The sequence below is a fragment of the Cherax quadricarinatus genome, chromosome 22, assembly GCF_038502225.1.
Source record: "Cherax quadricarinatus isolate ZL_2023a chromosome 22, ASM3850222v1, whole genome shotgun sequence".
Lineage (NCBI taxonomy): Eukaryota > Metazoa > Arthropoda > Malacostraca > Decapoda > Parastacidae > Cherax > Cherax quadricarinatus.
In genome coordinates, this window is record NC_091313.1 from 19,811,003 (window position 1) to 19,833,297 (window position 22,295).

The 22,295-nt window shown below is 39.0% G+C and overlaps 1 protein-coding gene across 3 annotated transcripts in view; it reads left to right on the forward strand.

The window, feature by feature from the left end:
* The window catches only part of Vps16B (Vacuolar protein sorting 16B), a gene marked incomplete at its 5' end in the record, with an annotated part of 90,357 nt that overhangs the window by 40,668 nt on the left and 27,394 nt on the right, over positions 1–22,295 (forward strand). For all 3 annotated transcript variants that reach the window (XM_053778194.2, XM_053778193.2, XM_053778195.2), the window contains 3 exon segments: positions 13,268–13,295; positions 14,869–15,010; positions 21,296–21,582. In XM_053778194.2, the coding sequence (XP_053634169.2) occupies positions 13,268–13,295; positions 14,869–15,010; positions 21,296–21,582 (457 nt within the window).

Genomic DNA, 22,295 nt, shown 5'->3' on the forward strand with positions numbered 1-22,295 from the left:
TGTGCTTATGGGAGATTCTAAAGAAAAATTGCAAAGGTTAGTGGATGAGTTTGAGAATGTGTGTAAAGGTAGAAAGTTGAAAGTGAACATAGAAAAGAGTAAGGTGATGAGGGTATCAAATGATTTAGATAAAGAAAAATTGGATATCAAATTGGGGAGGAGGAGTATGGAAGAAGTGAATGTTTTCAGATACTTGGGAGTTGACGTGTCGGCGGATGGATTTATGAAGGATGAGGTTAATCATAGAATTGATGAGGGAAAAAAGGTGAGAGGTGCGTTGAGGTATATGTGGAGTCAAAAAACGTTATCTATGGAGGCAAAGAAGGGAATGTATGAAAGTATAGTAGTACCAACACTCTTATATGGATGTGAAGCTTGGGTGGTAAATGCAGCAGCGAGGAGACAGTTGGAGGCAGTGGAGATGTCCTGTCTAAGGGCAATGTGTGGTGTAAATATTATGCAGAAAATTTGGAGTGTGGAAATTAGGAGAAGGTGTGGAGTTAATAAAAGCATTAGTCAGAGGGCAGAAGAGGGGTTGTTGAGGTGGTTTGGTCATTTAGAGAGAATGGATCAAAGTAGAATGACATGGAAAGCATATAAATCTATAGGGGAAGGAAAGAGGGGTAGGGGTCGTTCTCGAAAGGGTTGGAAAGAGGGGGTAAAGGAGGTTTTGTGGGCGAGGGGCTTGGACTTCCAGCAAGCGTGCATGAGCGTGTTAGATAGGAGTGAATGGAGACGAATGATACTTGGGACCTGACGATCTGTTGGAGTGTGAGCAGGGTAATATTTAGTGAAGGGATTCAGGGAAACCGGTTATTTTCTTATAGTCGGACTTGAGTCCTGGAAATGGGAAGTACAATGCCTGCACTTTAAAGGAGGGGTTTGGGATATTGGCGGTTTGGAGGGATATGTTGTGTATCTTTATACGTATATGCTTCTAAACTGTTGTATCCTGAGCACCTCTGCAAAAGCAGTGATAATGTGTGAGTGTGGTGAAAGTGTTGAATGATGATGAAAGTATTTTCTTTTTGGGGATTTTCTTTCTTTTTTGGGTCACCCTGCCTCAGTGGGAGACGACCAACTTGTTGAAAAAAAAAAAAAATATATATATATATATATCTTTCTTTCTTTTTTTCAACACACCGGCCGTATCCCACCGAGGCGGGTTGGCCCAGAAGGAAAAACGAAAGTTTCTCCTTTTACATTTAGTAATATATACAGGAGAAAGGGTTACTAGCCCCTTGCTCCCGGCATTTTAGTCGCCTCTTACAACACGCATGGCTTACGGAGGAAGAATTCTGTTCCACTTTCCCATGGAGGTAAGAGGAAATAAACAAGAACAAGAACTAGAAAGAAAATAGAAGAAAACCCAAAGGGGTGTGTATATATATGCTTGTACATGTAAGTGTAGTGTGACCTAAGTGCAAGTAGAAGAAACAAGACATACCTGAAATCTTGCATGTTTATGAGACAGACAAAAGACACCAGCAATCCTACCATCATGTAAAACAATTACAGGTTTTCGTTTTACACTCACTTGGCAGGACGGTAGTACCTCCCTGGGCGGTTGCTGTCTACCAACCTACTACCGATATATATATATATATATATATATATGTCGTGCCGAATATGTAAAACTGGTCAATTAGCAAGAACTCATTTAAAATTAAGTCCTTTCTGAAATTTTCTCTTATATGTTTAAAGATATATTTTTTCATTAAAGTTAATGTAAAATTTGTTAATTTTGCAATAAAAGAATTTTAGAAAACTTACCTAACCTTATTATAACAAGAGCAATTTATTTTAGCCTAACCCAACTAAATATATTTTAAATACGTTTACAATAATTTAGCACTAAACAAACACAATCAAATGTATTTTTTTCGCTAGGTTCAGAATGATTTTGGCGAAATTATTGCATACACAAATTTTCACTTGTCCTATATGGCAAGATGAGCGTTGCTATTTAAGCCAAGATGGCAAGTTCTGCCTATTTGGCACGACATATATATACATATATATATATGTATATATATATATATATATATATATATATATATATTTATATATATATATATATATATATATGTATATATATATATATATATATATATGTATAGTAGGTTGGTAGACAGAGGTAGTAGGTTGGTAGACAGCAACCACCCAGGGAAGTACTACCGTCCTGCCAGATGACTGTGAAACAAAAACCTGTAACTGTTTTGCATGATGGTAGGATTGCTGGTTTCTTTTTCTGTCTCATAAACACGCTAAGATAACAGGGATATCTTGCTACTCCTACTTACACTTTGGTCACACTTCACAGACACGCACATGCATATATGTATATATACATACATCTAGGTTTTTCTCCTTTTTCTAAATAGCTCTTGTTCTTTTTTATTTCTTCTATTGTCCATGGGGAAGTGGAAAAGAATCTTTCCTCCGTAAGCCATGCGTGTCGTATGAGGCGACTAAAATGCCGGGAGCAATGGGCTAGTAACCCCTTCTCCTGTATACAATTACTAAAAAAGAGAAGAAGAAAAACTTTATAAAACTGGGTTGCTTAAATGTGCGTGGATGTAGTGCGGATGACAAGAAACAGATGATTGCTGATGTTATGAATGAAAAGAAGTTGGATGTCCTGGCCCTAAGCAAAACAAAGCTGAAGGGGGTAGGAGAGTTTCAGTGGGGGGAAATAAATGGGATTAAATCTGGAGTATCTGAGAGAGTTAGAGCAAAGGAAGGGGTAGCAGTAATGTTAAATGATCAGTTATGGAAGGAGAAAAGAGAATATGAATGTGTAAATTCAAGAATTATGTGGATTAAAGTAAAGGTTGGATGCGAGAAGTGGGTCATAATAAGCGTGTATGCACCTGGAGAAGAGAGGAATGCAGAGGAGAGAGAGAGATTTTGGGAGATGTTAAGTGAATGTATAGGAGCCTTTGAACCAAGTGAGAGAGTAATTGTGGTAGGGGACTTGAATGCTAAAGTAGGAGAAACTTTTAGAGAGGGTGTGGTAGGTAAGTTTGGGGTGCCAGGTGTAAATGATAATGGGAGCCCTTTGATTGAACTTTGTATAGAAAGGGGTTTAGTTATAGGTAATACATATTTTAAGAAAAAGAGGATAAATAAGTATACAAGATATGATGTAGGGCGAAATGACAGTAGTTTGTTGGATTATGTATTGGTAGATAAAAGACTGTTGAGTAGACTTCAGGATGTACATGTTTATAGAGGGGCCACAGATATATCAGATCACTTTCTAGTTGTAGCTACACTGAGAGTAAAAGGTAGATGGGATACAAGGAGAATAGAAGCATCAGGGAAGAGAGAGGTGAAGGTTTATAAACTAAAAGAGGAGGCAGTTAGGGTAAGATATAAACAGCTATTGGAGGATAGATGGGCTAATGAGAGCATAGGCAATGGGGTCGAAGAGGTATGGGGTAGGTTTAAAAATGTAGTGTTAGAGTGTTCAGCAGAAGTTTGTGGTTACAGGAAAGTGGGTGCAGGAGGGAAGAGGAGCGATTGGTGGAATGATGATGTAAAGAGAGTAGTAAGGGAGAAAAAGTTAGCATATGAGAAGTTTTTACAAAGTAGAAGTGATGCAAGGAGGGAAGAGTATATGGAGAAAAAGAGAGAAGTTAAGAGAGTGGTGAAGCAATGTAAAAAGAGAGCAAATGAGAGAGTGGGTGAGATGTTATCAACAAATTTTGTTGAAAATAAGAAAAAGTTTTGGAGTGAGATTAACAAGTTAAGAAAGCCTAGAGAACAAATGGATTTGTCGGTTAAAAATAGGAGAGGAGAGTTATTAAATGGAGAGTTAGAGGTATTGGGAAGATGGAAGGAATATTTTGAGGAATTGTTAAATGTTGATGAAGATAGGGAAGCTGTGATTTCGTGTATAGGGCAAGGAGGAATAACATCTTGTAGGAGTGAGGAAGAGCCAGTTGTGAGTGTGGGGGAAGTTCGTGAGGCAGTAGGTAAAATGAAAGGGGGTAAGGCAGCCGGGATTGATGGGATAAAGATAGAAATGTTAAAAGCAGGTGGGGATATAGTTTTGGAGTGGTTGGTGCAATTATTTAATAAATGTATGGAAGAGGGTAAGGTACCTAGGGATTGGCAGAGAGCATGCATAGTTCCTTTGTATAAAGGCAAAGGGGATAAAAGAGAGTGCAAAAATTATAGGGGGATAAGTCTGCTGAGTGTACCTGGTAAAGTGTATGGTAGAGTTATAATTGAAAGAATTAAGAGTAAGACGGAGAATAGGATAGCAGATGAACAAGGAGGCTTTAGGAAAGGTAGGGGGTGTGTGGACCAGGTGTTTACAGTGAAACATATAAGTGAACAGTATTTAGATAAGGCTAAAGAGGTCTTTGTGGCATTTATGGATTTGGAAAAGGCGTATGACAGGGTGGATAGGGGGGCAATGTGGCAGATGTTGCAAGTGTATGGTGTAGGAGGTAGGTTACTGAAAGCAGTGAAGAGTTTTTACGAGGATAGTGAGGCTCAAGTTAGAGTATGTAGGAAAGAGGGAAATTTTTTCCCAGTAAAAGTAGGCCTTAGACAAGGATGTGTGATGTCACCGTGGTTGTTTAATATATTTATAGATGGGGTTGTAAGAGAAGTAAATGCGAGGGTCTTGGCAAGAGGCGTGGAGTTAAAAGATAAAGAATCACACACAAAGTGGGAGTTGTCACAGCTGCTCTTTGCTGATGACACTGTGCTCTTGGGAGATTCTGAAGAGAAGTTGCAGAGATTGGTGGATGAATTTGGTAGGGTGTGCAAAAGAAGAAAATTAAAGGTGAATACAGGAAAGAGTAAGGTTATGAGGATAACAAAAAGATTAGGTGATGAAAGATTGAATATCAGATTGGAGGGAGAGAGTATGGAGGAGGTGAACGTATTCAGATATTTGGGAGTGGACGTGTCAGCGGATGGGTCTATGAAAGATGAGGTGAATCATAGAATTGATGAGGGAAAAAGAGTGAGTGGTGCACTTAGGAGTCTGTGGAGACAAAGAACTTTGTCCTTGGAGGCAAAGAGGGGAATGTATGAGAGTATAGTTTTACCAACGCTCTTATATGGGTGTGAAGCGTGGGTGATGAATGTTGCAGCGAGGAGAAGGCTGGAGGCAGTGGAGATGTCATGTCTGAGGGCAATGTGTGGTGTGAATATAATGCAGAGAATTCGTAGTTTGGAAGTTAGGAGGAGGTGCGGGATTACCAAAACTGTTGTCCAGAGGGCTGAGGAAGGGTTGTTGAGGTGGTTCGGACATGTAGAGAGAATGGAGCGAAACAGAATGACTTCAAGAGTGTATCAGTCTGTAGTGGAAGGACGGCGGGGTAGGGGTCGGCCTAGGAAGGGTTGGAGGGAGGGGGTAAAGGAGGTTTTGTGTGCGAGGGGCTTGGACTTCCAGCAGGCATGCGTGAGCGTGTTTGATAGGAGTGAATGGAGACAAATGGTTTTTAATACTTGACGTGCTGTTGGAGTGTGAGCAAAGTAACATTTATGAAGGGATTCAGGGAAACCGGCAGGCCGGACTTGAGTCCTGGAGATGGGAAGTACAGTGCCTGCACTCTGAAGGAGGGGTGTTAATGTTGCAGTTTAAAAACTGTAGTGTAAAGCACCCTTCTGGCAAGACAGTGATGGAGTGAATGATGGTGAAAGTTTTTCTTTTTCGGGCCACCCTGCCTTGGTGGGAATCGGCCGGTGTGATAATAAAAAAAAAAAATAATATACAGTGGACCCCCGCTTAACGATCACCTCCAAATGCGACCAATTATGTAAGTGTATTTATGTAAGTGCGTTTGTACGTGTATGTTTGGGGGTCTGAAATGGACTAATCTACTTCACAATATTCCTTATGGGAAAAAATTCGGTCAGTACTGGCACCTGAACATACTACTGGAATGAAAAAAGTTTGTTAACCGGGGGTCCACTGTATATATATATATTATATATATACAGTGGACCCCCGCTTAACGATCACCTCCAAATGCGACCAATTATGTAAGTGTATTTATGTAAGTGCGTTTGTACGTGTATGTTTGGGGGTCTGAAATGGACTAATCTACTTCACAGTATTCCTTATGGGAAAAAATTCGGTCAGTACTGGCACCTGAACATACTACTGGAATGAAAAAAGTTCGTTAACCGGGGGTCCACTGTATATATATATATATATATATATATATATATTTATTTATTATCTATTTATTATCACACTGGCCGATTCCCACCAAGGCAGGGTGGCCCGAAAAAGAAAAACTTTCACCATCATTCACTCCATCACTGTCTTGCCAGAAGGGTGCTTTACACTACAGTTTTTAAACTGCAACATTAACACCCCTCCTTCAGAGTGCAGGCACTGTACTTCCCATCTCCAGGACTCAAGTCCGGCCTGCCGGTTTCCCTGAATCCCTTCATAAATGTTACTTTGCTCACACTCCAACAGCACGTCAAGTATTAAAAACCATTTGTCTCCATTCACTCCTATCAAACACGCTCATGCATGCCTGCTGGAAGTCCAAGCCCCTCGCACACAAAACCTCCTTTACCCCCTCCCTCCAACCTTTCCTAGGCCGACCCCTACCCCACCTTCCTTCCACTACAGACTGATACACTCTTGAAGTCATTCTGTTTCGCTCCATTCTCTCTACATGTCCGAACCACCTCAACAACCCTTCCTCAGCCCTCTGGACAACAGTTTTGGTAATCCCGCACCTCCTCCTAACTTCCAAACTACGAATTCTCTGCATTATATTCACACCACACATTGCCCTCAGACATGACATCTCCACTGCCTCCAGCCTTCTCCTCGCTGCAACATTCATCACCCACGCTTCACACCCATATAAGAGCGTTGGTAAAACTATACTCTCATACATTCCCCTCTTTGCCTCCAAGGACAAAGTTCTTTGTCTCCACAGACTCCTAAGTGCACCACTCACTCTTTTTCCCTCATCAATTCTATGATTCACCTCATCTTTCATAGACCCATCCGCTGACACGTCCACTCCCAAATATCTGAATACGTTCACCTCCTCCATACTCTCTCCCTCCAATCTGATATTCAATCTTTCATCACCTAATCTTTTTGTTATCCTCATAACCTTACTCTTTCCTGTATTCACCTTTAATTTTCTTCTTTTGCACACCCTACCAAATTCATCCACCAATCTCTGCAACTTTTCTTCAGAATCTCCCAAGAGCACAGTGTCATCAGCAAAGAGCAGCTGTGACAACTCCCACTTTGTGTGTGATTCTTTATCTTTTAACTCCACGCCTCTTGCCAAGACCCTCACATTTACTTCTCTTACAACCCCATCTATAAATATATTAAACAACCACGGTGACATCACACATCCCTGTCTAAGGCCTACTTTTACTGGGAAAAAATTTCCCTCTTTCCTACATACTCTAACTTGAGCCTCACTATCCTCGTAAAAACTCTTCACTGCTTTCAGTAACCTACCTCCTACACCATACACTTGCAACATCTGCCACATTGCCCCCCTATCCACCCTGTCATACGCCTTTTCCAAATCCATAAATGCCACAAAGACCTCTTTAGCCTTATCTAAATACTGTTCACTTATATGTTTCACTGTAAACACCTGGTCCACACACCCCCTACCTTTCCTAAAGCCTCCTTGTTCATCTGCTATCCTATTCTCCGTCTTACTCTTAATTCTTTCAATTATAACTCTACCATACACTTTACCAGGTATACTCGACAGACTTATCCCCCTATAATTTTTGCACTCTCTTTTATCCCCTTTGCCTTTATACAAAGGAACTATGCATGCTCTCTGCCAATCCCTAGGTACCTTACCCTCTTCCATACATTTATTAAATAATTGCACCAACCACTCCAAAACTATATCCCCACCTGCTTTTAACATTTCTATCTTTATCCCATCAATCCCGGCTGCCTTACCCCCTTTCATTTTACCTACTGCCTCACGAACTTCCCCCACACTCACAACTGGCTCTTCCTCACTCCTACAAGATGTTATTCCTCCTTGCCCTATACACGAAATCACAGCTTCCCCATCTTCATCAACATTTAACAATTCCTCAAAATATTCCCTCCATCTTCCCAATACCTCTAACTCTCCATTTAATAACTCTCCTCTCCTATTTTTAACTGACAAATCCATTTGTTCTCTAGGCTTTCTTAACTTGTTAATCTCACTCCAAAACTTTTTCTTATTTTCAACAAAATTATATATATATATATATATATATATATATATATATATATATATATATATATATATATATATATATATATATATATATATATATAATATATATATATATATATATATATATATATATATATATATATATATATATATATATATATGTGTGTGTGTGTGTGTGTGTGTGTGTGTGTGTGTGTATGTATGTGTGTATGTATGTATGTATGTATGTATGTATGTATGTATGTATGTATGTATGTATGTATGTATGTATGTATGTATGTAGTAGGTTGGTATACAGCAACCACCCAGGGGGGGTACTACCATTCTGCCAAGTGAGTGTGAAACGAAAGCCTGTAATTGTTTTATGTGATGGTAGGATTGCTGGTGTCCTTTTTTCTGTTTCATAAACATGCAAGATTTCAGGTACATCTTGCTACTTCTACTTACACTTAGGTTACACTACACATACATGTACAAGCACATATATACAGGTACCATCTGACTTATGACCGAGTTCGGTTCCGAGAAACCGGTCATAAGTCGATATGGACGTAAGTCAAACCTTACTACTGAATATCACCATCACATTTTTGTAATGACTTTATTTTATTGTTTTATTTTGGTATTTCATTTTTTACTTCACTTTTTATGCTGTTAGTACTGTATTTTATACTGTAAGGTTTAGGATAAATGCTGTGTACAACACAAACAGTTGTTTATTTCCCAGAAATTTGGCATAGAAAACAAGGTCATAAGTCGAATGGTCGTATGTCGAGCAGGTCGTATGTCGAGCAGGTCGTAAGTCGGATGATAGGTGTATTACTAAATGTAAAAGGAGAAACTTTTGTTTTTTGTTTTTGGGCCACCCCGCCTCGGTGGGATATGGCCGATGTGTTGAAAGAAAGATACATATGTATATATATATATATATATATATATATATATATATATATATATATATATATATATATATATATATATATATATATATATATATATATATATGCAATAAGATCACAGTGAACAGGTGATTTCAAAATATGCAAAACAACCACTCTGAAAGAATAGAGAAATTCCAAGCGCTTTCGTGACTACTCACATTATCAAGGAACTATGAAAGTGAAGCATCCAAGGAAGCTATATAAGGGGTCCGGCCAGCACCTCACTATCAGATCCCACAACGGTTAAACACGTGACACGCGGCGAGCCAACTTGGATAGGTCCTTTGCACAACTCACCCCCAAGCTATTCTACCCAAGAAAATTTAAAAATTATTTGTCCAGTGTATTATTAAATTCTTCCCAAATTCTATTAATTATAAATGGATCTAATTTATATAAACCAAAGGAAATATTCATATTATTGTCAAAACTGCTTTTTATGAAACAAGATTCAATTATATTCCTGTCGACCATGGACTTGCTTGATACTACTTTCTCAACTTTTTGAAAATCAATTGGATGGTTAAAATCTCTTACATGAATAAATAGAGCATTGGAATCTTGTCCAGTTCTAATGCTATATTTATGTTGTTTTAATCTAGTTCGAGATTTTTACCAGTTTGACCGTAATAAACTTTATCGCAAATTTTACAAGGAATCTTATAGACATCCATCAGCATTTTGGGGGGAATTCTTTATCAAAAGTTTTTTTACTGTATCAAGATTTTTGAATACAACTTTAATATTAAAAGTCTTAAGAAGAGAAGGCATATCAACCAAGTTTTCATGGTAAGGGAGAACCAACATATTTTTAGTTGAATAAGGCTGGTTCCCCCTTTTTGGATTATAAAAGTGTTTCTAGCAACTTTAAAAGATTTATCAATTACATTTCTTGGGTATTTTAAATCATTACCTATTTCATAAATTTTGGATATTTCCTCATCTATGAACTCAGGACTACAAATTCGTAAAGCTCTCAAAAACATTGATGAGAAAACAGACAGTTTGACTCTATCTTGATGCGAGGAATAATAGTGGACATAGGAACAGTTATTTGTAGGTTTTCTGTAAATTTTAAATTTGAATTCATTATTACCCTTAATAATTAAAACATCTAGAAAAGGCAATGAGTTATTTTCTTCAAACTCAACAGTAAAGTTTATAGAATGAGCTAAGCTATTTAATTTTCCAAGAAAATGGTGTATATCTACATTTTTGGGCATAAGACACAAAATATCATCAACATATCTGAACCATTTAGCTCTATTAGGGAGGATTGTGTTAAGCAACCTTGTTTCAAAAAATTCCATGTATAGGTTACTAAGAACAGGTGAAAGAGGATTTCCCATTGCCATACCAAACTTCTGAGTGTAAAACTTATCATTAAATACAAATTTTGCATCAACAATGCAAAGTTTAATAAGTTTAATGATAGTAGGAACTGGCAATGGTAAATCATAGTTAACGAGTTCTTCAGATAAGAAACTTAATAAATCATCAACAGGAACTTTCGTAAACAAGGAAGTAACTTCCTTGTCATTACGATTTCTTGAGTCATGTTGACGGCAGTGAAGGGACTTGAGCTAGAGTTCGTCATGGCCACGCTAGCTGGAGATTTGTCTGTAAAAACTTGCATTTGTGGTCACAGTGGTGCCTGTGCTAACCTTCCTATGGTGTAGAAATATACCTAGTTGGATGAATCTTATTGTGGCTAGCTGGTCTAGTGGCTAACGCGACGGGCTGGAGTTTTGAGACTCTATGACCGCGGGTTCAATCCCGGCCGGGGGTATGGTTTGTTTGCAATCGTGTCATTACGATTTCTTGAGTCATGTTGACGGCAGTGAAGGGACTTGAGCTAGAGTTCGTCACGGCCACGCTAGCTGGAGATTTGTCTGTAAAAACTTGCATTTGTGGTCATAGTGGTGCCTGTGCTAACCTTCCTATGGTGTAGAAATATACCTAGTTGGATGAATCTTATTGTGGCTAGCTGGTCTAGTGGCTAACGCGACGGGCTGGAGTTTTGAGACTCTATGACCGCGGGTTCAATCCCGGCCGGGGGTATGGTTTGTTTGCAATCATGTCATTACGATTTCTTGAGTCAGTAAAGGTAGGAAAGTTTTTATTGCATTTATGGATTTAGAAAAGGCATATGATAGAGTGGATAGAGGAGCAATGTGGCAGATGTTGCAAGTATATGGAATAGGTGGTAAGTTATTAAATGCTGTAAAGAGTTTTTATGAGGATAGTGAGGCTCAGGTTAGGGTGTGTAGAAGAGAGGGAGACTACTTCCCGGTAAAAGTAGGTCTTAGACAGGGATGTGTAATGTCACCATGGTTGTTTAATATATTTATAGATGGGGTTGTAAAGGAAGTAAATGCTAAGGTGTTCGGGAGAGGGCTGGGATTAAATTTGGGGGAATCAAATTCAAAATGGGAATTGACACAGTTACTTTTTGCTGATGATACTGTGCTTATGGGAGATTCTAAAGAAAAATTGCAAAGGTTAGTGGATGAGTTTGGGAATGTGTGTAAAGGTAGAAAGTTGAAAGTGAACATAGAAAAGAGTAAGGTGATGAGGGTGTCAAATGATTTAGATAAAGAAAAATTGGATATCAAATTGGGGAGGAGGAGTATGGAAGAAGTGAATGTTTTCAGATACTACTTGGGAGTTGACATGTCGGCGGATAGATTTATGAAGGATGAGGTTAATCATAGAATTGATGAGGGAAAAAAGGTGAGTGGTGCATTGAGGTATATGTGGAGTCAAAAAATGTTAATTATGGAGGCAAAGAAGGGAATGTATGAAAGTATAGTATGGGTGTGAAGCTTGGGTGGTAAATGCAGCAGCGAGGAGATGGTTGGAGGCAGTGGAGATGTCCTGTTTAAGGGCAATGTGTGATGTAAATATTATGTAGAAAATTCGGAGTGTGGAAATTAGGAAAAGGTGTGGAGTTAATAAAAGTATTAGTCAGAGGGCAGAAGAGGGGTTGTTGAGGTGGTTTGGTCATTTAGAGAGAATGGATCAAAGTAGAATGACATGAAAAGCATATAAATCTATAGGGGAAGGAAGGCGGGGTAGGGGTCGTCCTCGAAAGGGTTGGAGAGAGGGGGTAAAGGAGGTTTTGTGGGCAAGGGGCTTGGACTTCCAGCAAGCGTGCGTCAGCGTGTTAGATAGGAGTGAATGGAGACGAATAGTACTTGGGACCTGACGATCTGTTGGAGTGTGAGCAGGGTAATATTTAGTGAAGGGATTCAGGGAAACCGGTTATTTTCATATAGTCGGACTTGAGTCCTGGAAATGGGAAGTACAATGCCTGCACTTTAAAGGAGGGGTTTGGGATATTGGCAGTTTGGAGGGATATGTTGTGTATCTTTATATGTGTATGCTTCTAAACTGTTGTATTCTGAGCACCTCTGCAAAAACAGTGATAATGTGCGAGTGTGGTGAAAGTGTTGAATGATGATGAAAGTATTTTCTTTTTGGGGATTTTCTTTGTTTTTTTTGGGTCACCCTGCCTCGGTGGGAGACGGCCGACTTGTTGAAAAAAAACAAAAACAAAAAAAAAACATGTATATATATATATGTGCTCCCACCAAGGTAGGGTGACCCAAAAAAGAAACACTTTCACCATCATTCACACTATCACTGTCTTGCCAGAGGCTTGCAGGTATGACGGTTTAGATATCACGCTAAACAGCAAATATCCCAAACCCTTCCTTTAGAGTTCAGGCACTGTACTTTCCACGTCCAGGACTCAAGTCCGGCTATCCTGTTTCCATGAGTCCCTTCACAAAATATTACCCTGCTCACACTCCAACAGCTTGTCAAATCCTGAAAACCATTTGTCTCTACTCACTCCTATCTAACATGCTCACACAAGCCTGCTGTATGTCCAAGCCCCTTGTACACAAAACCATTTTTAGCTCCTTGGGTCAATATGGGGCCCAGTATTGTTTCTTAACGTGTTCTCAGGGTTAAATCTGATTTGAAAATCATAGTTGTTTTATGCTCTTCTCAGTTCAGTATTTAGTTCAGTAATTTATGTCAGTTTTGAATATTCCTAATTGCTTGGTACTGTAATGCATTAGTAATTGATGTCAATTTTTAATATTTCAGATTACTTGGCAGATCTGAGGATGCTGCTGTGAGTATAAAAATATGCAAAAGTTCATATGCTATTTCAGCACATTTGCATTTCAGTTTGCATTTCTTCCAGTATTTGCATGCAATAGTAGTTGGAAGGGGAATGTGAATGAGACATTATATGGCAGAGGCTTGAGCATCTGCAGCCATGTGGGAGCAAGTTAGATCTCAGTGAGGGGGAAACAGGTACTTTATATGATTTGACATCCTGTTGGTGAACAAGCAAGGTAAAGTCTATGAATAGATTCAGGAAACTTGTTAAATTCTTGAGGGAAATAGAGTGCCTGCACTCTGAAGGATGAGTGGGTATGTGATACAGAGAGCTATTTGAACTCTGACATTCTTCTTCTTCTTTCAACGTACCAGCCATATCCCACTGAGGTGGGGTGGCCCAAAAGAAAAAACTGAAGTTTCTCCTTTTAAATTTAGTAATATATACAGGAGAAGGGGTTACTAGCCCCTTGCTCCCGGCATTTTAGTCGCCTCTTACGACACGCATGGCTTACAGAGGAAGAATTCTGTTCCACTTCCCCATGGAGATAAGAGGAAATAAACAAGAACAAGAATTAGAAAGAAAATAGAAGAAAACCCAGAAGGGTGTGTATATATATGCTTGTACATGTATGTGTAGTGTGACCTAAGTGTAAGTAGAAGTAGCAAGACTTACCTGTAATCTTGCATATTTATGAGACAGACAAAAGACACCAGCAATCCTACCATCATGTAAAACAATTACAGGCTTTCGTTTTACACTCACTTGGCAGGACGGTAGTACCTCCCTGGGCGGTTGCTGTCTACCAACCTACTACCCACATACCCTGACATTCATGTCCTAAAAAAAACAGCTATGATATTAAACAATAATAAATGTATTTCCCTTCTAGGGGGTCACCAAATTGTAGTAGGTGACAAAATATACTAAAAAAGAAGTGCATACTAGGTAGTTTACATTAATATATAATAGTTGAATGCTAGTAAAATGCAGTTGTTGAACACTTGAAAATTTTAGAATATTTTGCTTCTTTTTAAAATCCACAGGACTGGCAACAGACAATGCACATTGGAAGCTAATTTTTCTTGAATGTAGAGGAGTCAAGAAGCATGCAAGTTATGTGACTTTCCAACTTTTGCAATATTGTAGCTTAGATTCTCTTTGTGAATGGATGATAGCCAGATATGTGGTGATAGTTTGTGATGCTTAACTCAACTGTTCTACCTGGGTGGGAAAAGCAAGATTTTTAGATTAATAATTTCCTTCATCAGTACATAGGCCTTAAATTTCTTATTGATATTACAGTAAAATTAGATAGGCAATTACTGATTTTTGTCTTGGTCATCTCTTGTTCAAATGAAATTATTAATGCTAATAAAAACTCCAACTCATTATAATTACAGTGTGTGTTTTATACAAAGCATTGATATATTCTAAATATGCAGCCACCTAATACTTTTCTGTTGTTAATTTTCAGCTGTTAAATTATAGCATAGACCTTTAACCATTCATTGGCTTACAAATGTATCAGTAGATGTGCATGTCTGATGTTATATGATAACATTTATTTTGAATATTACAGATCTTGGCTTATGAGCTGGCTCTCTCAAGCAGAACACCAGAACACAAAGTGAAAAACATGAAAAAGGCTCTTGACAACAGCTTCACTGATCCTAGTCTCTCTCATGAGGCCAAAATTGTGATGGACCATATCAAACTTCTAGGTTTGTTATGACTTTCTTATTAAAACAATGATGTTTCTGATGGTGTTTCCTAGGAAAAAGTTCTTTAGTCATTCTTTGTGTTACAGACAAACTTTTTACACATGTTCACTTTAACCCTTAAACTGTCCAAACATAGATATACGTTTGCTCGCATAGCTCTCCGAACGTAGATCAACATTTTATTTTTCATTCCTTCAAAATTTGGGCAATAGGTCTGAGTCGCCTAGACACGAGAGAATGGGTCTTAACACTTAGTGTGCGCAGTATTAAAAAAATCTGGGACCACTTAGTACCTTGTGGGAGCACCAGTTCAGTTGAGTGGCAGCTAGAGCAAATAGGTGGCAAATGCCAGGGATTCACTGATGCCATGTAGCATTAACACTCCCCTTTTAAGAGGAAAGTAAAAATAGGTTAGATAAATACATGAGTAGATGTGCGTTGGATCTGACTAGCTTGTTCTACTAGGTCTGATGCCATGCTCCTTCCTTCAGTGGATGTGACCTGACTAGATGGGTCATTGGTCTAACCTGGGGAGTGACATGGACGTGCCTTGCATGGGCCAGTAGGCCTGCTGCAGTGTTCCTTCTTTCTTATGTTCTTGTGTATTTGGCTGGCTGGCTGGCTGGCTGGCCGGCTGGCTGGCCGGCTGGCTGGGTACAGTTATTATACATACATGTAGTGTTAATTACCTAGGATAACATAAAAATTCCAGGCAAAGATAGAAAGACAGACAGACAGACAGATGAGGGTTAGCTGGAGCAGTGCATTTATCAAATGTCTCTGGGCTGTCAACACTTGCCATAACACCATTCTTCGATTTTTTTGGATTTTAGTAAAGCCTTCGATTTTTTTGGATTTTAGTAAAGCCTTCGATTTTTGGATTTTAGTAAAGCCTTCAACAGAGTACCTCACAAGAGACTCTTAAGAAAAGTGGCAGCTCATGGTATAGGAGGTAAAGTTCTAGCATGGATTGAGGCATGGCTTACCAATAGAAAGCAGAGAGTTACCATTAATGGAGTGAAATCTGAATGGGGATTAGTCACTAGTGGCGTTCCACAAGGATCAGTTTTAGGCCCTCTCTTGTTCATAATTTACATTAATGACCTTGATGAAGGGATTACTAGTGACATGAGTAAGTTTGCTGATGATACAAAGATAGGCCGTATAATTCACTCTGAGGAGGATATCAATGAACTCCAGGACGATTTGAACAAATTAATGTCTTGGTCTGAGAAATGGCAGATGAAATTTAATGTGGATAAGTGTAAGGTACTTGCCCTTGGTAATGAAAATAACCCTCGAAGCTATAATCTAGGTGAAGTAGAGCTTGGTCATACAGAATGTGAAAAAGACTTGGGAGTCATGGTAAGCAGAAATCTAAAGCCAAGACAGCAGTGCCTCAGTGTGCGCAACAAGGCCAACAGATTACTTGGATTTATCTCAAGAAGTATAAGTAACAGAAGTCCAAAAGTTATTTTACAGCTCTATACATCACTAGTGAGGCCTCATTTAGATTATGCTGCTCAGTTTTGGTCCCCTTACTACAGGATGGACATAGACTCATTAGAGAACATACAGAGAAGAATGACTAAAATGATTTACTGTGTAAGGAACCTCCCGTATGAAGATAGACTTAAAGCCTTAAATCTCCACTCTCTGGAGAGGCGTAGAATGAGGGGAGATATCATTGAAGTGTATAAGTGGATGACGGGCATAAACAAGGGAGACATTAATAAAGTACTGAGGGTGTCGAACCAGGTAAGAACCAGGAATAATGGATTTAAGTTGGATAAATTTAGATTTAGAAAGGACATAGGTAAGTACTGGTTTTCTAACAGAGTTGTAGATGCGTGGAACAGTCTTCCCAGTGGGGTGATAGAGGTTAGGACCTTGGGTAGCTTTAAGAAGAGACTGGACAAATATATGAGTGGGAGGGGCTGGGTTTGATTGGTGTCAAGGGGTACGGGAGTTATTTCTTGAGTAGCTTTAGGTAGATGTCGTTTTGATAAGGACCTGCCTCGTATGGGCCAGTAGGCCTTCTGCAGTGTTCCTACATTCTTATGTTCTTATATATACTCCAGGCAGACAGAAAGACAGATAAGCAGAGCTCAATAGATGAGCAGAGACAGACAGACAGATAAACAGACATGTTTATGTGTAACAGTGAAAACAAATAAAGGGAGGGTTCCCTGAGTACCCATTTATCAAGTGTTAGTGGGCTGTTAACAGTATAGTGACACTTGTCATAATACCATGCTTCAAGGTATACTCCAGTGTGTCTAAAACATTGCTGGGACCTATAAATACTTTGTGTATATTTCTAGACAATAGTAAATGTTCACTTGTCAATGTGATTGTGACTATTTGAGTACTATTTCAGTACCTAATATTAGTGTCAGAACAAAGATTGGCTATGAAATCACAAGAACTATTATAAATTGTAATTATCAGAACATAAAAAATATATAAATTAAAATAAAAACGAGGAAAAAAGGTATATCGGCAACATTTCTGCAAGCAGCAGGAGTTAGTGTTGCTATCAGGTGAGCATCCAGTGCTAACTTCACAGGCTTATATCATGGTAAGTACTGACCATAAATTTTTTTTATCCTATAACATGTAGAAAAATGCACTCTTCATTTAATTTTTTTTTTTTTTTTAAATGCAATATTAGAGTGAGTGCTACGTGAGTGGAGTGAAGTAGGTCTAGGTTTGAACAGTTCAAGGGTTAAGGAGGGTGCATTAATACTGGCAAAGGTCTCTTGAGGGAAAGAATTAGAGCTACCCAAACTTGCACACGAAAATCACTCCTTACAAAAGCAAAAGACTCGGCAGACGATGCAACATCCCCCCAATGAAAAGCAGGGGTGCCACTAGCACATTAAGAGACAACACAATAAGTGTCAGGGGCCCAAGACTATTCAACTGCCTCCCAGCATGCATAAGGGGGATTACCAATAGACCCCTGGCTGTCTTCAAGCAGGCACTGGACAAGCATATGAAGTCAGTACCTGACCAGCCGGGCTTTGGTTCATACGTTGGATTGCGTGCAGCCAGCAGTAACAGCTTGGTTGATCAGGCCCTGATCCACCATGAGGCCTGGTCACAGACCAGGCTGCAGGGGCGTTGACCCCTGGAACTCTCTCCAGGTAACTCCAGGTACCCTTCCCTTCTTTCAGTAATACTTGTTTGCCTTTTATTTCCTAGGTGCTGTATGATCTTTATGAGTTCATCACTTCCCCATGAATATAATAATCCATGCTTATTATCAGTGGCATGCAGTAAACAATACCTTATGATAGATAACTGAAGAACAGGAGGTATTGCCAGGAGAAAGGGAGGACAAAGTACTCCTAATATGGGTTTTATCCTAGTTATCCTTATATCCTAGTTATTTTTACCATTTGATTGAGATCTTTGCTAGTTTCCCGGTTCATTCTATTATAAATTAAATATTGCATCATGAGACATAACTATGATTTAAATTGAAAATTATTATAAACCTTGTGATTCTGATTATTATTATTATAATCAAAAAGAAGCGCTAAGCCACAAGGGCTATACAGCGCTGCTTGTGATTCTGAGCTTTCCCACTTTTTTTGTGACATGCCAAGGTAAAATGGCTGAGGTTACTCCTGTGTCTTATAAGGGTAATTAATTAATCTGTTTTAAAGTAGTAAACTAGACAGGCCTCAATTTTCCATAGATTACTGTGATTGGGGAAGTAAAAAGGATACACTTTCTCCCATTAATGTCATGTTCCTTAAACTGTGTAGTACAGTGCCCACAGTCACTGGTCCACCACAATGTAAATCTGTTGTGCTGTTGTTTTACTTTGTTAATATTTTCTCAAGTACGTAATTGTTTACTAGTTTTCCTCCTTATGTACCTTTATTACTTTAATTTGCAATTTTTTCATAGTTAAAGTTTAATTTAAAAAAGGGTGAATTCTAATTTATAATTCTGTTGGTAGTTTATTGGAAGCTTCTCTCTACTCCATAAAAATTAACAGACATTATCTTCTGTTAGAGTATGTAGGAGACAGAGAGATTATGTCCCAGTAAAAGTAGGCCTTAGACAAGGATGCGTGATGTCACCATGGTTGTTCAATATATTTATAGATGGGGTTGTAGAGAGTGAATGCTCGGGTGTTGGCAAGAGCTTGGGGTAAAAAGATAAAGATTCTAACACAAAGTGGGAGTTGGTCACAGTTGCTCTTTGCTGATGGCACTGTGCTTTTGGGAGATTCTGAAGAGAAGTTGCAGAGATTGGTGGATGAGTTTGGTAGGGTATGTAAAAGAGGAAAATTAAAAGTGAATATAGGAAAGAGTAAGGTGATGAGGATAACAAAGAAAATTAGATGACGAAAGAATGGATATCAGATTGGAGGGAGAGATTATGGAGGAGGTGAATGTATATAGATATTTAGGAGTGGACGTGTCAGCAGATGGGTCTATGAAGGATGAGGTGAATCATAGAATTGATGAGGGGGAAAAAGGTGAGTGGTGCACTGAGGAGTCTGTGGAGACAAAGAACTTTGTCTGTGGAAGCAGAGAGGGAAATGAATGAGAGTATAGTTATACCAACTCTCTTATATGGATGTGAGGCATGGGTGGTGAATGTTGCAACAAGGAGAAGGCTGGAGGCAGTGGAGATGTCATGTCTGAGGGCAATGTGTGGCGTGAATATAATTCTAAAGTGTATGGTAGAGTTATAATTGAAAGAATTAAGAGTAAGACGGAGAATAGGATAGCAGATGAACAAGGAGGCTTTAGGAAAGGTAGGGGGTGTGTGGACCAGGTGTTTACAGTGAAACATATAAGCGAACAGTATTTAGATAAGGCTAAAGAGGTCTTTGTGGCATTTATGGATTTGGAAAAGGCGTATGACAGGGTGGATAGGGGGGCAATGTGGCAGATGTTGCAGGTGTATGGTGTAGGAGGTAGGTTACTGAAAGCAGTGAAGAGTTTTTACGAGGATAGTGAGGCTCAAGTTAGAGTATGTAGGAAAGAGGGAAATTTTTTCCCAGTAAAAGTAGGCCTTAGACAAGGATGTGTGATGTCACCATGGTTGTTTAATATATTTATAGATGGGGTTGTAAGAGAAGTAAATGCGAGGGTCTTGGCAAGAGGCGTGGAGTTAAAAGATAAAGAATCACACACAAAGTGGGAGTTGTCACAGCTGCTCTTTGCTGATGACACTGTGCTCTTGGGAGATTCTGAAGAGAAGCTGCAGAGATTGGTGGATGAATTTGGTAGGGTGTGCAAAAGAAGAAAATTAAAGGTGAATACAGGAAAGAGTAAGGTTATGAGGATAACAAAAAGATTAGGTGATGAAAGATTGAATATCAGATTGGAGGGAGAGAGTATGGAGGAGGTGAACGTATTCAGATATTTGGGAGTGGACGTGTCAGCGGATGGGTCTATGAAAGATGAGGTGAATCATAGAATTGATGAGGGAAAAAGAGTGAGTGGTGCACTTAGGAGTCTGTGGAGACAAAGAACTTTGTCCTTGGAGGCAAAGAGGGGAATGTATGAGAGTATAGTTTTACCAACGCTCTTATATGGGTGTGAAGCGTGGGTGATGAATGTTGCAGCGAGGAGAAGGCTGGAGGCAGTGGAGATGTCATGTCTGAGGGCAATGTGTGGCGTGAATATAATGCAGAGAATTTGTAGTTTGGAAATTAGAAGGAGGTGTGGGTGAGAGGGCTGAGGAAGGGTTGTTGAGGTGGTTTGGACATGTAGAGAGGATGAAACAAAATAGAATGACTTTGAGAGTGTGGAAATCTGTAGTGGAGGGAAGGAGGGGTAGGGATTGGCCAAGGAAAGGTTGGAGGGAGGGGGTAATGGAAGTTTTGTGTGCGAGGGGTTTGGACTTTCAGTAAGCATGCATGAGTGTGTTTGATAGGAGTGAATGGAGACAAATGGGTTTTAGGATTTGACGTGCTGTTGGACTGTGAGCAGGGTAACATTTATGAAGAGATTCAGGGAAACCGGCAGGACAGACTTAGAGTCCTGGAGATGGGAAGTACAGTGTCTGCACTCTGAAGGAGGGGTGTTAATGTTGGAGCTTTATAACTGTAATGTAAGTACACCTCTGGCAAGAAAGTGATGGAGTGAATGATGAAATTTTTTTTGGGGGGGCCACCCTGCCTTGGTGGGAGATGGGCGATGTGTTAATAATAAAAAATAAAAAATATCTTTTGTATGCTCTTCTTTTTATAACTTAATATTTTATTGCACTAACTAAGCTGACCAATATTTGTAATTTTTCTTTCTTCATTAGAAAGACAGATGGCCATAGATGAGGCAGACTGTAATGACCAAACAAACCCCATGCTCATCAAGTACCCACGTGCTGCTAACATTATAGACAAGTCTCTTCTAACTACTCTCTTCTACTGCTGCATGTATCATTGGGTTGCTTCAGAGTCACATGTTGGTAGTCCACTGGCACTAAGAAAAGCCCACAGCTTCACTGATGCTCAGGTCTTGTGGACAGTTCTGCGAGGGCGAGCGAGAGTGAACCATTGGCCTTTGCCTTCTGAGTTAGGTTCTTGGCTGGGTAGTAAGGTAAGCTAAATAATACTGTACACTGTAATTATGTTTCAAGATAATACAATGAAATCAGCGATACCTGTCCATATTAATAGCCTTTGTTAAGAATAAAATGAAATTTAACAAAATGCATATAATTAAGGAGTAAGACACATGCAACACTAGATATCTTTATTGACATCAGTAAAGATATTCACTGTTGCACACTCATCAGAAGTATATATTTTCACCTGGACTTAATTATGTCTTGTTAAGAAATTGTCATGCTGCAAAATTGGGTTTCTAAAAGTTAAACTATATTTACCTAACATTGTACACTGAGGGCAAAAAAGAAAAAAAGAATAGCTTAATGAGATTGAAATTAAAATTCCAAGGGGCTTCATGAAAAATTAAAAGTCTTCTTTCAAGCAAGTGTATAGGACAAAGATGAGGAAATGATTAAGTTTTATATTCTGGTTCATTACACAGGTTTAAATTTATACAAATACCATATAGTGAATTTTGTGTGACTTAACCCAGGATAACCTGATAAAGTCAGACACTGAGGTTCTTAATTTCTTTTGGGGTCCACTTATAACTGGGCAGCTTAATTATAATGGGAAAGAATCTTGTTCAGCTTTTAACAATTATTTCCTGTTGGTCTTCATGTACCTATGTATCATACAAAAATGAAGTACTCTGCATACAATAGCATAATACCATAACATAAAGTTTCCTGGCAGATTGAT